At 39.1% G+C, this 14,372-nt stretch overlaps 1 protein-coding gene across 5 annotated transcripts in view; it reads right to left on the bottom strand.

The window, feature by feature from the left end:
• LOC141387489 (uncharacterized) overlaps positions 1-14,372 on the bottom strand; it is a 120,781-nt gene that overhangs the window by 67,278 nt on the left and 39,131 nt on the right. For all 5 annotated transcript variants that reach the window (XM_073957331.1, XM_073957336.1, XM_073957333.1 and 2 more), the window contains exons 3-5: positions 12,033-12,168; positions 10,488-11,962; positions 10,363-10,422 (exon numbers count right to left, since the gene is read on the bottom strand). In XM_073957331.1, coding sequence (XP_073813432.1) covers positions 10,363-10,422; positions 10,488-11,962; positions 12,033-12,168 — 1,671 coding nt within the window. The remainder of the gene's footprint in view (positions 1-10,362; positions 10,423-10,487; positions 11,963-12,032; positions 12,169-14,372) is intronic.

Raw genomic sequence — 14,372 nt, 5'->3', positions numbered from 1 at the left:
AAAATTTATATTTTCCCTATTTGTTTAAATGAACTCTGTAAAAAATATACCAAACTTTTAATGCTATCATCATCAACGTAACGATAGAATAAACTGGGGAAATCTTCAGAAGTCGTAATTTTCCTAGTGGATACAAACGCGGAGATCCATCTACTACATCCATCTAGATGTTATGCTCGACTGACTCCATTGCTGAAATTCATTTGTTTTTATTTGTCTCACAAAAATACGAGCCTGTAAAGATTTACTTCACCAATTTATAGCTATTGACCTATAAAATAATACACAACCACCAAATCTCCCATTCGGTATTGAAAACCTTTAATAACAGTAATTAATTTTGAAATATTTTACAGTTAGTTTTTATTTTTGGAAATAAATATTTTAGTTAATTTAGTATTTGTTATTTTTTTATTTGCATAAAGCTTCTAAACGTTTATTTTTTTAATTACATTTTTTCATAACATATTTTTAGTTCGTCACAATTGTTCTGGTTATGTGACTTGTTTTCATATTGAAATAAATTCGCAAGCCTAGTCAGAGATGACTATCTTGCATTTCGGAATATATGTACATAAAATTCAAAATAAAACCAAAATTAACAAAAAAAAAAAAAAAAAAAAAAATCTTCAACAACAACAACCACAGTAAATAAATCTCTTTTCTATGTGTTGTCTGTCATTTGACAACATTAACAAATGTCTAGTCCATCTATTTTTCGCGATAAACTTCGTTATGTTTGCGCTCTATTTGTTCTGGGGCCATGCGAATTTTTGTCTATTTCACATTTTTGGCTTTGGTTTGTGTTTATGGTGTGGCTAGAGCTGCGCATCGTGGAGGTGCAAATATAAAGTGTGACAATGTTCATTGGGAGTTATTAGAACCTAATGACCATTGCAATTTGATTTGGTTTTTTGTGTGTCGTTCTTTGGGTCAAATGTTTCGAATTGGAATTTGTAACTTTATAAATTGGTTTCAATTGTGTTGTGGGTGCGTTCGTTGTAATTTGCGAGAAGTTAAATAATACTAACTGGTGATAATACTGGGGTAGGTCATGACAATAAGATACAAGCCTAAGAGATTTATGTATGTGAATATAATGCGAAATTACATGATTTTTAGAGCCAGCACATCTATTTGAAATCTTGTTTCTTGCTATTTTGTTTGAAAGTTGCCAAGAAACGGTCCTGATCTGTTTTAACCCAGGACTAGAGTTTTTCATCGGGAATTTCCGCATTTCCCGCTAATTATTCACTTCACTTCACCCTATCCAGGGTTTATGTTGATTCCTCTTTCATTTTAAGTGGGAACCTGACCTGGGGACCTGCTTTAACACCCGTTAGAGGTAGTGAGTAAGTAACCCACCTCTGCAAAAACCTCTAAATATGAAAAAAAAACAGTAAATAAGTATCAATCGGCTTTTCCGCAGGGATATACCCTCAGATTGGGTGAATTGAAACTTTCATCGATCGGCAGATCGAATACCGGCTATCAAAATCTGTTTACGCAAAAATGATAAATTTAGGGGGATTTTCAGAATTTGGACGATAAATATGTGTTTTGAATTAAAGCTAAACATTGTTGCGGAGGATTTACATGAAGGAATAGACTGCATAGTTCATTTTGGAAGTGGATCTTTTTTCGGGACTTATTCCTTTTGATAGACATCGCGCCCACACGTCATTTCCGTTGGTCACCGTCCGAAAGCTCAGGACTATTATATCAGGAAGCATGGACTTGCCCATGACAACATAATATCGCTGTAAACAGGACGACAAGGAGTACCTTCGGTAGGATCTTAAATGATCTTAAACTGCACTGAATCAAAATGTTGAACTTTGTACTCCCTCATAAAAGTTAAACATTTTGTTTAAGTCCTGTTTACAGCGATATTATTTTGTCCTGGGCAAGTTCATGCTTTCTGATATAATAGTCCATTTTCCACTTTCGAACTTAAACTAAGGTTGGAAAAATATTTTGAGATCCAAAGATTAAACCTAATCTGTTGCTCCGTTTAACAGAGGGTCATTTACTCAGGAAGTATGGACTTGTTTCTTAAAAAATGTACCGTTGTAATTGGGACCGCTAGGACAACATATTGAAAAATATTTCAAAACTATCCGAAAGGTTTTCCTAAACTTCACTTTTTCCGAATTTTGTGTGGGAGGTACCCGAGGGAGTGGACCAATGTAGTCCATATTCCAACCTGATACATGACTGGATGAAATACTACGATGTGCAAAGTTTGGACCAATCAGAAACTCCCTGCGAGAGTTATATTGCGGACTTGCCATTTTAGTTGGTGCCATCAGAGTTTCTTGGAGCTTTTAGGCCATTGTCTCAGAAATTATAGACGTGTCCAGAAAAAATTGTACCGTCATAAAGGGAGATGCAAGGACAATCTGCTGAACAAAATTTTAAAACGATCCGAGAGGAGCTCTTAAACTGCACTCTTTTTGGATTTTGTGTGTAAGGTACCCGAAGGAGTAGACCGATATATGAACTATACGAACTATATTCGAAATTGCTCTCTTCGAGAGTTATTGTTCACACCAATTTAAAGAAAAATATTTGACTTTTGTGGGGAAGTGGTCCGAAGGGGTGGACCGATATGGCCCATCTTCGAACTTAAACTAAGTTTGGAAATATTAAGAGTGCCAAATTTTGGAATCGACTTTAAATTGTCTGAAAACATACTTGGGGTCTGAAACCATTATTTCGATCAGGCACACTTTTGGTCGTAACAAAGTGTATATACCATCTGAGGGTATAATCAAACGAATTTGAGAGGAGGTCTTAAACTGCACTTTTCCGAAATTTTGTTTCGGAGGTACCCAAAAGAGTAAACCCATATATTCCATATTCAAACCTGATTTATGTCGGTTAGAAATATTATAACGTAAAAGTATGGAGGTTATCGCTTACTCCCTTCGATTTTGACCTGAATCGGTTGATTCGAGAGTTATAGTGCGCTCCAACCAGACAGACGGACGCGCTATATACTTGCTGGTTGAAACCCCGAAATCAGACCAAATTTCCCAGCAGAGGCGACGGGACTAACAAATGAGCCTAATGAACTTCGTCGTTGCCCTCACGGAATATCAATTTTAATGTTTAAGCAACTGGATGAACCCGGAGTTGACACTTGTTCATCAACCTATCGTTTGCTACCTATATTGCCACTAGCAATCTGGAAATTTGGCAGGGTGGTGCCGCTACTGAAGCTTGGCAAGGATACCAGCAGAGGAGAATCATACAGGCCGATTTGTGGAATTCAGAAAAAAGAAGCCTAAAATCGTAGAGTGAAACTTCTAACTTTCTCAAATTCTACACCCTCCAGACCGCATATAGATCGTAATGTATGGGAATTATTGTATGATCTTGCCGTCGGGTTCTATCGTCGTTCTATCGTCCTACATAGCTGACCTAGTGCAGTTCTTCCAAATAAAGAATATGAAAATATCCGCCGCTAAATCCACTTCTACACTGTTCACCACTTGTACGCCAATGGGAGCTCTGAACATATTGATCGATGGTATACTGATTCCGATGTTCAATAACATAACAATGTTTATGTCATCCGCTGAAGCCACAGCTATTTGCGATAAGATCAGAAGTAGGAACAAGGTCCTTCGGTTGCTGGCCGTCAGCACTTAGGTGCTGACAAAGAATCCTTGTTGATCTCTTGCAAAGCAATAGGCCGATCTGTGGTGTGCAAATGTTAGCGCTAGGCAGTGGAAGAATATGAGCCCGAAACAAAAGTGCAAGCGCTCGAACATACTGTTAAAGCGTTTAAAAGCACGTTTTGGAGGTGTCTCAATCCGAGAGGAAAAATTGCTTCAACAATTGGTTTGAGGGAGTGCAAAAGTTTATACATCTTCCTGAGGATATCTCGTATCCTTATGAATGTTACATACAAATACAGTTGGCAGTTAATATCAACAAGCCTCCATATGCCTCTTTATGCACATAATGGACTATAATTAAGTGAATCTTCATAAATGTGAACTCTGTCGTTTCTATCAACCAGCATCAACCGGATGTGCTGTTGCTAGCCGAACACAAGGTGACAGAGATGCATCGTCTTACCATCGATGGATACACCCTAGAGTGTAGACAAAGCCGCAATACATACAATCAAATCCGAAGAGGCTTCCATTAACACTAGCCAAATAGAATCCTGCGGCATGCATCAGACATTCTATTTATTGCAATGTATCAAATCAATTGCAATCTGGATCAAATTTTCAACATAAGTAATTGGATGCGATTTGAATACCAAGCACCAACACTTGAGAGGAAATGTAACTGACACAAGAGGTCGGTCATTACAAAATTTCCTCGATTGCTGTCCTAAGCTTGACGTATGCCCAACAGAGGAACCAACAAGGCCAAACATGATGTGAGGATCATTCATTGATTTCTTTATGTCAACACCAGGAATTGTTATTGACAACCTAGGTTTGTTAGCAACCCATGAATATGGATCTGACCATTGAACAGTTGAAGTGTGCCTGCAAACCGATGACATCCAAGAAGAAGCCATATTGTATAACTATAAGGATTCGACGATTTCAGAGACAAATTATGGAGGGAGTGGAAGAATATACCCTTCCTGTTAATGTATGTATATATACCCGTACTCGTGGCACAATGTTTAGAGTGTTAGGGTACAAATCGGAAGATATCATAATCAAATCCAGCAAAGAGCAAAAGAAAAAAAAGTATTAAGTGTGTTGAATTTGAAAACAAATTTCACCTTAACAATTCTAAAACTAGAACATACGTTTTTTAGCGTATTTATCAACTTCTAGTGGCCATAGAATCACTAGTTAGTCAGTGCGACATGCCCTTGTTAAAATATTGGGTTTGTAGGGGTTTTGTAAGTAGTTTCGACTGCCAAAAGGTACTAAAAGACCCATCATTTTTGCTGGGTAAATATCAAAGAGCTAATTACAATCCAAGAGAGGAATCGCTTTACCTAGGAAACATTCAAGCTAATTCCAAGACTTATGGAAACGTGAAACGAGTAATGGTGGACTGGTCAATAGTAGCGGGACAACGATCACCAACAACGGTCAAAAAACGGGATATTCATAACATTCATAACCTCGTCAAGGCTACAGACGGAGGAATGGATAAAAACACGCTCATGGTAGACTTCAGCGATGAGCTGAAAGCCTATGCAACAACGGCTATATGGAATAATGGAGGATTCGTGTGGCCCTCGGACTGGAAAGAAGCACTTGTGCTTTCGAAACCTGGATCCTCGCCTACGAGTATGTGGAATTTATAGGCCAATTTCCCTTTTGTCGCAATTTGGGAAACTGCTTGAACGATTACTTCTAATCCGCATCAATCGAGTCATCGTTAGAAGAGGAATACCGTGGGGCTGTCAGTTCGCTTTCAGAGCAGGACACTCTACCACTCAGGCATTGACAGATGGCTTCAAGAACAAAATGGGAATGGGAACAAAATGAGCAACATCCCATGGTATCCTATAAAAGACACAGTCATTCGGATTCAAACAATAGACTTGCCGCCATATGGTGAATATGGTGGATATACCGTGCAGAGACGGCTTAATATCTACATGGAAGAACTCCAAGAATATTTTGCCAAATCGGATCTTAACCACAATGCACGTCAAAATCCAAGATATATTCAAAAAAAAAAAAAAAATCGGAATATCGGAGAGAATGAAGTTCCTCGGTATCATATTCCATGATAAATTCGATTTTTGTCTACAAGAGTATTACGTACTATCCAAGGCTATGAAGATGAATTTTGCATACCAAAGGCTAATTTCTCTCGTCGGAATTTAATCCTATCTATAACTCCGCCTGGTTATGTGCCATGTGTACAGAGCTTTCTGGTCCCAAGCCCGGATAAGGAAGAGGGAAAACCGAGACCCCCCACCGGCTGTCAGTGTCTTGGGGAGGTAGGATTTGAAACATCGGTTTTATGTAGGCTAATAATCCACTCTTAACTTTTGGCTTCAAACAACGCATTATGATTGATACCTGGAACTTTCGAACTCTCTCGGAAACTTCTAGACTCAACCAAGTGAGGTGAGATGGCAAAATAGTGGAGAAATGTGTATGGCATCCTGTCAGAAATTTATTTTCTCTGGTGATGAAAACTCAAGATTTAATACAATAATACATACAACACCAAGCTATATCTGATCGTATAATATCTGCCAGGTTCAGATTTAAATTTCGAAACATCACAGTTGTACAAAGCTACGCACCCGCGGAACCAGATGTGATGAAGAAACAAAATCATGTTTCTGTGAACAACTTGAAGCCCATCTCTGTCCAATTCACAGTGGTGACATTAAAATCCTAATTGGTGACTTCAATGCAAAAGTCGGCAACAATAACAACAACATGAAATCAGTAATGGGAAAACATGGTCTGAGCACTGTCAAAAATTACAATGGTGGCACGTTAATCGAGATGTGTGCAAGACACCACCTCTACATTGGCGGCACCAAATTCATCCACAAAGACATTCACAAATACACATGGGAATCCTCCGATCATCGCACTCGCAACCAAATTGACCATATAAAAATTAGTAAATTATTCCTTGGTTGTCTACTAGATGTGAAGACACGCAGAGGTGCGATATTGCCTGCGTTCACAACCTGTTAGTTGGCAGTTTGAAAGTGGTGCACACCAAAAAGAAACCTCCGAAGTACAATACCTACAATAGTGTTGTGACCTTTTTACAACCTCATATCCCTGTATCATAGCGTGATGAGAAAAAAAATTGTTCCACAACATCCCATACGGGACAAGGGAGACTTCTCTCATATCAATGAGTGCACCCCGATTCATATTTAGCTCAATGATATGGGACCTACTGTTTATCGCCGAGTCCGAACGGCGTGTCTTAAGACACCACTTATGGTGAAGTTTTTCAAGGCTGAAATGCTCAGGAAATGTCGCCAACATTACTGAGGGGTATTTTGCCACCGTTGCCTGGCCGGGGAATAGAACCCCCGACCTTCTGCGCGCAAGGGCGTACATACCATTGCACCACGGTAGCGTGATGAGTTTCTACATAAAATCTTAATTATAAGGCGATTCGGTGAAAAAAACCTCACGCACAAAATGATTTTAAAATTTTAATTTTTTAGAATTGTGGACATATTTGAAGTCACTGTAAGCTGATATATAACAAGTTCGGCCCGACCGAACTTAACGCCGTTCTTACTTGTTTTCTTTAAAATTGTCGTAAACGCTTTTTTCAGTGGTTTGTGGTTTTTGCATGACTTTTTCTACATTATTATTGTTATCAGTAGGCTTAGGTTTATTTATTGGTGCAACAGGAAATCATTTTTGAGATTTTTTTTTTCATTTCATAATTGTTTCTTACAAAAAAAAATTGTTTAAAATCGATTTGTGCGAGAACTCTTTTAATATTTCAATGAAATAAACGTTATTTTAGTGATTGATATGTAGGTAAAAGTTCATTCGTCCGTGCTACAGGTAATCATTTTTGAGAAAAAAATTCGAAAAGTCATAACTCTAACCTACAGCTTCAGGTCACCAATGTCACTAGGCAATACAAGAACAACATAGCAGACCAGTTGTTCACACATGCCTCACATACTTCTTGGTGCACCATTCAAAACAGCTGCCACCATAGTGCAACACATGCTCTTGGCATTCAGAAAAGAACCCTCAAGCCGTAGATTTCCGATGAAGCTCTTCGAGAAATAGCAGAGAGGAAGAGATAGAAAAACTAAACCACGCTAAAACAGTAGAGGCCAAAACTGGAACAATAGCAGTATATCGGCATTCAGCTTCAGTAGTCAAACTATGCTTCTACGTAGGTTTCATGCTGCTACAACAACACCTATTAGCCTGAAAGGACCGCGAAGCCTTCTATTTTAGTACATCAGCATAAACAGCTTGGAGGCAAGAACGCACGCACTACTGATGTGGTAATAGACAAAAATGGAAATGAAATTTCATCCACAAAGGAACAATTATCTTTTGCCGCATTGCCGGATACATTCCAAACCCCCTCCTGAACATGGATGCCCACCAAGAAGAGATATTTCTACTGCTGCCCCTACATATTCAGAGGTGTTGAGTGTACTGTCGAAACTAAAAAGTTCAAAATCTCCTGGCCCGAAAGAGCAAGAGATCATTCTAGTAGGCTGGAAGGAGGGCATTGTAGTTACATTACCGAAAAAGGGTGAGCCCAGTAGTCGAAACCATCCTTCGTAAAGAACAAGCAGGATTTAGACCAGGGAGATCATGTGTGGACCAAATAAACACTGTTCGAATCATAATAGAGCAGTCTATTGAATATAACAACAGTCTCTATCTCCTGTTCGTATACGTTAAATGCGCGTTTGATACTGTGTCCCTGCTTTGTGGGATGCACTGAATATTAAAGGGATCCCCAATCGTGCAAAATGCAGAGTTCTCTATGAAATACATGAGAGTAAACCCTTTGAGACCTATTCTACGTTAAACAGGACTGTGTTTTGTCACCCACATTGTTTAGACTCCTTTTGGATTACGTGCTGCAGAAAACAAATGTGGATGCGCCACATGGTATCCGCTGGAACAAAAATGGCTGCTACATGAGGATAAAAAGAGAGAAATACACGCCCTCTCAAAGAGGGACTAAAAATTAAGACAAAAAACAAGCTAATGTGAATTGCTACTAACAACACCACAGCACTAACCTAAGGAGATCATACTATCGATAATGTCGCAGTCTTCTCCTATCTGGGAAGTACTATTTGCAAAGAAGGTGGATCCGATTAAGATATAACGGACCATATAAATAAAACAAAGCCTTTCATTCCTTGCACAGAATTTGCCTGTCAAACAACATCTCAATCGATACGAAACTCAGAATTTTCGACTGCAGCTTAAAATCAGTGCTATTGTATGGCTGCACCACCTGGAGCTCCACCCAAAATTCTAGAAAGAGACTGCAAATATTGCACAATAAATACTTTAAGCAAATCCTGTGCATAAAAAAAAACATTGTTCCACAACATCCCATACGGGACAAGGGAGACTTCTCTCATATCAATGAGTGCACCCCGATTCATATTTAGCTCAATGATATGGGACCTACTGTTTATCGCCGAGTCCGAACGGCGTGTCTTAAGACACCACTTATGGAGAAGTTTTTCAAGGCTGAAATACTCAGGAAATGTCGCCAACATTACTGAGGGGTATTTTGCCACCGTTGAAAAATGTTTGATGTTGCCTGGCCGGGGAATCGAACCCCCGACCTTCTGCGTGCAAGGCGGGCGTGCATACCATTGTACCACGGTGGCACCCATCCTGTGCATATTCTGGCCAAATTGGATAAAAAATACCCAGCTACTTACACTAGCAAACCGCAAGCCCATCGAAAATGATATCTGCAGGCGCAAATGGCAATGGATTGGTTATATACTGAGAAGACCATCCAACGATTTAGCCAGACAAGCCCTCGATTGGAATCCGCAAGGTCACAGAAAACCTGACAGGACTAGAAACAGATGGATTCGTATGGTTAAAAACGAATGTCAATCTCGTAACATAACCAAATAAAGGTTTGTTGACGCCCTATGTTCAGTATGAACTTTAGAATTATTTGTTTACTGTTTTAAACTACTGCTTGTATTATAAAACATTAAAGGAAATAATGTTAAATAAAGGAATTAAAAAAATCCGACCTATCAACGCTTATTCTTTCGCCACTTGCGCTGACATATCATCAGCTAAAATGGAAAGGATACGAATATGGGAACGAAGAATATTGGTTCCATGCTGCTGAAACTTTCATGATTGTATTGATGAATGCATGATGAAATGTGGTCCTAACTTCATAGATAGAAGCCGATTACTGGAAGACGGAAGATTTCCTAAACTACAAGGATGCGTCACCTGTCATGCTTAGAAGAAAGCATTTGCTATCATAGACAATATCAGCTATTTGGCAGTGTTAAATGTGGTGTTTAAAATAGGAGAAGTATTGAAAAATATCGATATCATAGATTCTAAAATAAATGAGAGAGAATTTTGGTAGAGTATTGTGTCTTTGTTAAACGACAACGTATACTCGTATGGACTGACATCTACGTTAGAAATTCTAATTCTAATTTCAGGGACATATATTCAACAGCAGCCACTTAAGTAGATCTCTAACTTGAATAACGTTTCTATGTTTTTTATTTAACGGCAGTGAAAGATTAATTACTTATGGCATAAAAGCTATATGTTGTTTGAAACCTCCGACCGTAAGCATACGGATGAGAAAATAGCCAAAATGAAAGCCATTAAAATACAGCTGTATGATGTCTTAACAAAGTAATAAAAAATTAGGAAATCCTACCTTTCATTGGTGTACGATTACTATCCAAGCGATCATCATCTTCATATGATCCAGGACGTTCTGAAATTTATGCAAAAAGGGATTTATCTTCACTTCATTTACAATATTTTAAAAAGGTTACTCACTTTTATTGCCAGGCAAATAATCATCCGGATTAAAGTACGTATTTATTCTCTTATCATCATGATAACCACCTGGAGGTCTGGTGGCAGCCGTGCCATTGCGCCTCACATAATTATTGTCATTGCTAGAGCCATAAGGTGCTGCAGTTGAGGGCCTTGACGAACCTTCTACCGGAGGATCAGGGCGATTGTTGTAGTCCACCAAATCTCCAGGTTGTGGTGAAGATGGTCTAGAACCATAAGGTGAAGGCGAAGAACTGTGGCCATTATTTTCAGGTCGTGGAGCATATCCAGTTGATGGACGGCGATCATCTTCCGGACGAGGACTGTAGTGACCATTGCGATCATTATCCGGCCGAGAACCATAGGGAGAACCACCAATTCGATCATTATCCGGCCTAGGGACATAGGGTGGGCTACCATTACGATCATTATCCGGTCTAGAGCCATATGATGGGCCACCATTACGATCATTTTCGGGCCTTGGACCATAAGGCGGGCCACCATTGCGATCATTACTGGGCCTCGAACCATATGATGAGCCAGCTCCATTATGGTCATCACTTGTTGGTCTGGAACCATAAGAGGGTGGAGAATTAGAGTCCCCACTTCCCGGCCTGGGACCATAAGGGGATGAAGAGGTGTGATCATTATTAGATGGTCTTGAATCTGGCCTAGGATAATACCCGGGTGTTGTATTATCATATCCCGGCAATCGCATAGGATCACGATGTGAAGTCTCATAACCAGGTCTACTGGGCCTTGGAGAGTTAGATGAATAACCAGAATCCTCTGGTCTCATTGTGGAGGGATTATAGGATTCGGGAGTACCATAGCTATAACCATTACCATAACCCAAACCAAATATGGGTTTTTGAGGACCATTTGAATTTGGTCCTACCGGATGTGGTGGTGGTCTTGAACCATCATAGGATGTTGGTCTATCACCGACTTCAGGGGCGTTGGAGGCATAACCTCCAGGTATGTAAACATCTTGATTGGGTGCTGGGTAATTGGGTTCATACAATGTGGGATATTTAAACAACGGATATATATCCTGAGAAAAATATAAACGATCACCATTCGGGGCTGCAGGTGTGGTCGGTACTGTGGAATCCAATGTTGTGGGCGATCCACGATTATACAGTGTGCTCTCTCCATAACCAGTTGTGGGTGTTGGATAGCGTGTATTTTCATCTTCTACGGTGGTTATCACAGTGGGTGTAGGGTCAACCACTAACAATGGTGTACTCGGTGATGGCCTGCTGGATAAGAAAACCGGTGTAGTTGGGGCCAGACTACTACCATAGCCATTGGTCTCGGCCAAGTTCTCATTCGGATCATCCAAATCAAAACAATTCGTTTTGCGTGCATACAAATCAAAGTCCGGATCAAATATCACACCATTTGGCCGTCCACCTGAGGTACCGTATTTCTCTTTGGATAATTGACAGGTACCATTTCCACGTCGATGCACTCTGCAAAGAAAATGCCAATATGTCAAATCAGTTTAATGATGCAATTTCTAATGCGAAATGCCAGACTTACCCAAATGAAATTGATTGACACTTGTCACCTTCCTGCAAACACTTTTCTTTACAACTCCTCAGCGAATTGGTGTCTTCAGTGCGAAACGTCTTCTCAAATGGCATCATAGCCTCCAAAGCAATGCGTTCAAAACAATCTGCAAAAGTAATTGAAAGAAACGTTCATTACAACATTGAAGGGTATTGAGGAGAACGACGGTTATTGGGCAAATGATTTCAGTTTTCCTCTGATTGGGAAATGCGAAACAGGGGAAATGGCGCAAGATGTAAAGGCCATCATTAAGGGATGGGAATAAATTTAATGAGGAATTTATGTGAAATGTTAAACGTTTAAATAAATCATCTAAACAGAAGAGTTTGCATCGAAAAAAGGCATCGGATTGGTTGTTTCGTTATTTTTGACATTTCTGTTAGAGTTTATACTTGTTCGACTAATAATAGCCCGTTTGCAAAAAGAAAAACCCAACCTAACCTAAGGTTAACTTTGCCATTGCGTTTTTAAAGAAGTATTTTCTATCCTCGGTTCGATCGGACGCCAAACACTGTGAATGAAAACCAAACGACGACCTGCAGTAAACATCTTAAGTGTAGTTTCGTGCGACAGATGAAGGAGTGGTGCATTTCCTGGTCTATATCTCGGGAAGTATTGGGCTTCCCTTAGAAAAATTTTGCGGGACTCTCCAATTTCAATATTATCAACGAAGTGTGATAATTGTGGATTATATGTGGATTTAAGCGCAAAATTGTTGAGGGAATGAACTGACATAGTTCATCCTGTAACTTAATCTAAGTTTGGCAGTCATCAACCTACCAGTATTTTAGTTAAAAGTATGGACTTGCCTAAGAGAAACATTATATAGTTGTAAACGCTACCACAAGGACTGTCTACGGATTTCACAGGAATCCTCGAACAGTATTTAATCTAAACTTAAGCGAAAGTTTGAAATTTTGGGAGAGAGATACTCGAAGGTGAAAGTTTGAGAAAAATATATGACGATGTGCGAAGGTTGCTGGGCACATTATATTATGAAGTATGGGCTTGTCCAGGAAAAAAATATATTCTTTCATTAGAACAAAAAAAAAATAAATAAAGTGATCTTCGTCCTTAAACCGCTGTTCACCGAACATTTTAAACTGTCATTGCTATTTGAAGAGTTTCGGCCAAATCGGATACTCAATTCGTAAATTATCGTTGTCATCAGATCTTATACTGCAATTAATCATATTTTTTTTTGAAATTTTGCTTTATTATAATACGTGGGAGGCGCTAATCGAGTGTGTTGAACGTACTATCGATACGAGTCTCAATCGATTGGAATTAGTAAATGAAGAACGAACTGACAGAAAACGAAACCTGGATATCGAAATCACAATCACAACACAACAAACATTCAACTTACCCAATTGCTTAATAAAAGAACAGCGTCTCTCCATAACGTACTATGGTAATGGCAAAGTACTGTCTGCTACATGCGAACAACCGCAAAATTAGTCCAATAAGAGGTAGTTCGGTCCAAGAATGTAGCTAAAATCCTCAAAATACCGAAAATTGGGAGGTACCGTTATATGGCGACTATACCAAAACATTTGGTGGAGATGTTAAATTAGAAGTTGTTAGGTCAAAAATGTAGCTAAAATTCTCAAAATATCTTAAATCGGAGGTACCGTTAGTTCAAAGCATGTGCAAAAGTCGATAATATAGGAACAATAGATTTCGTGAAACACATAAACCAGTCAAAACCAAAGACGGCGAGGGAAGATAGAGGAATCTCCTGAAAAATTAAAGCTAAACCGCCATTAATTTTCTTGAAATTGGTCACGTACGTCCTACTGTAGATATGTTCAAGATAATTTGATTATAGATTTAGATCAGATTATAGAATTAACTCGTTTCCTCAGAACTAATTATATACATATGTATATATATCGAATGTGACTGAAGAATGATCAGCCCGTAGGTGCCGATGGTTTGCCAGCTGAGGTGTTGAATCATGAAATGTCACGCTGATAAGCATAATTTGGCAGGAGGGACGCATACCTAATGAGGTAAGATCCAGTTTATTGTATGAACCAGCGTTTCGGAGTCGAACCATTTTTAGTTCGACTCCGACTGTGGAGTCGACTTTTTTCACGACTCCAAACTCCGGAGTCGACTCCGAGGGTAATTTTCATTACCACTCAAAATGAATAAAATATGTACTAGTTTTAAATTTTTCCTATATTTTGACTTTTTCATAAGATATTCCTTGAGAGAAAATTCTTTCAATATAATACACGGTACGCCTTAAGTAATGGAAGTGGATCTCCAGCCACAACATATGGTGCCATAGGGAGTTATTAC

Source organism: Musca autumnalis, unplaced genomic scaffold (genome assembly GCF_047663935.1).
Source record: "Musca autumnalis isolate F117 unplaced genomic scaffold, ASM4766393v1 scaffold_5, whole genome shotgun sequence".
In the NCBI taxonomy this organism is placed as follows: domain Eukaryota; kingdom Metazoa; phylum Arthropoda; class Insecta; order Diptera; family Muscidae; genus Musca; species Musca autumnalis.
Note: the sequence above shows the minus strand (reverse complement) of the source record. Positions and strands in the feature narration are given on the sequence as shown.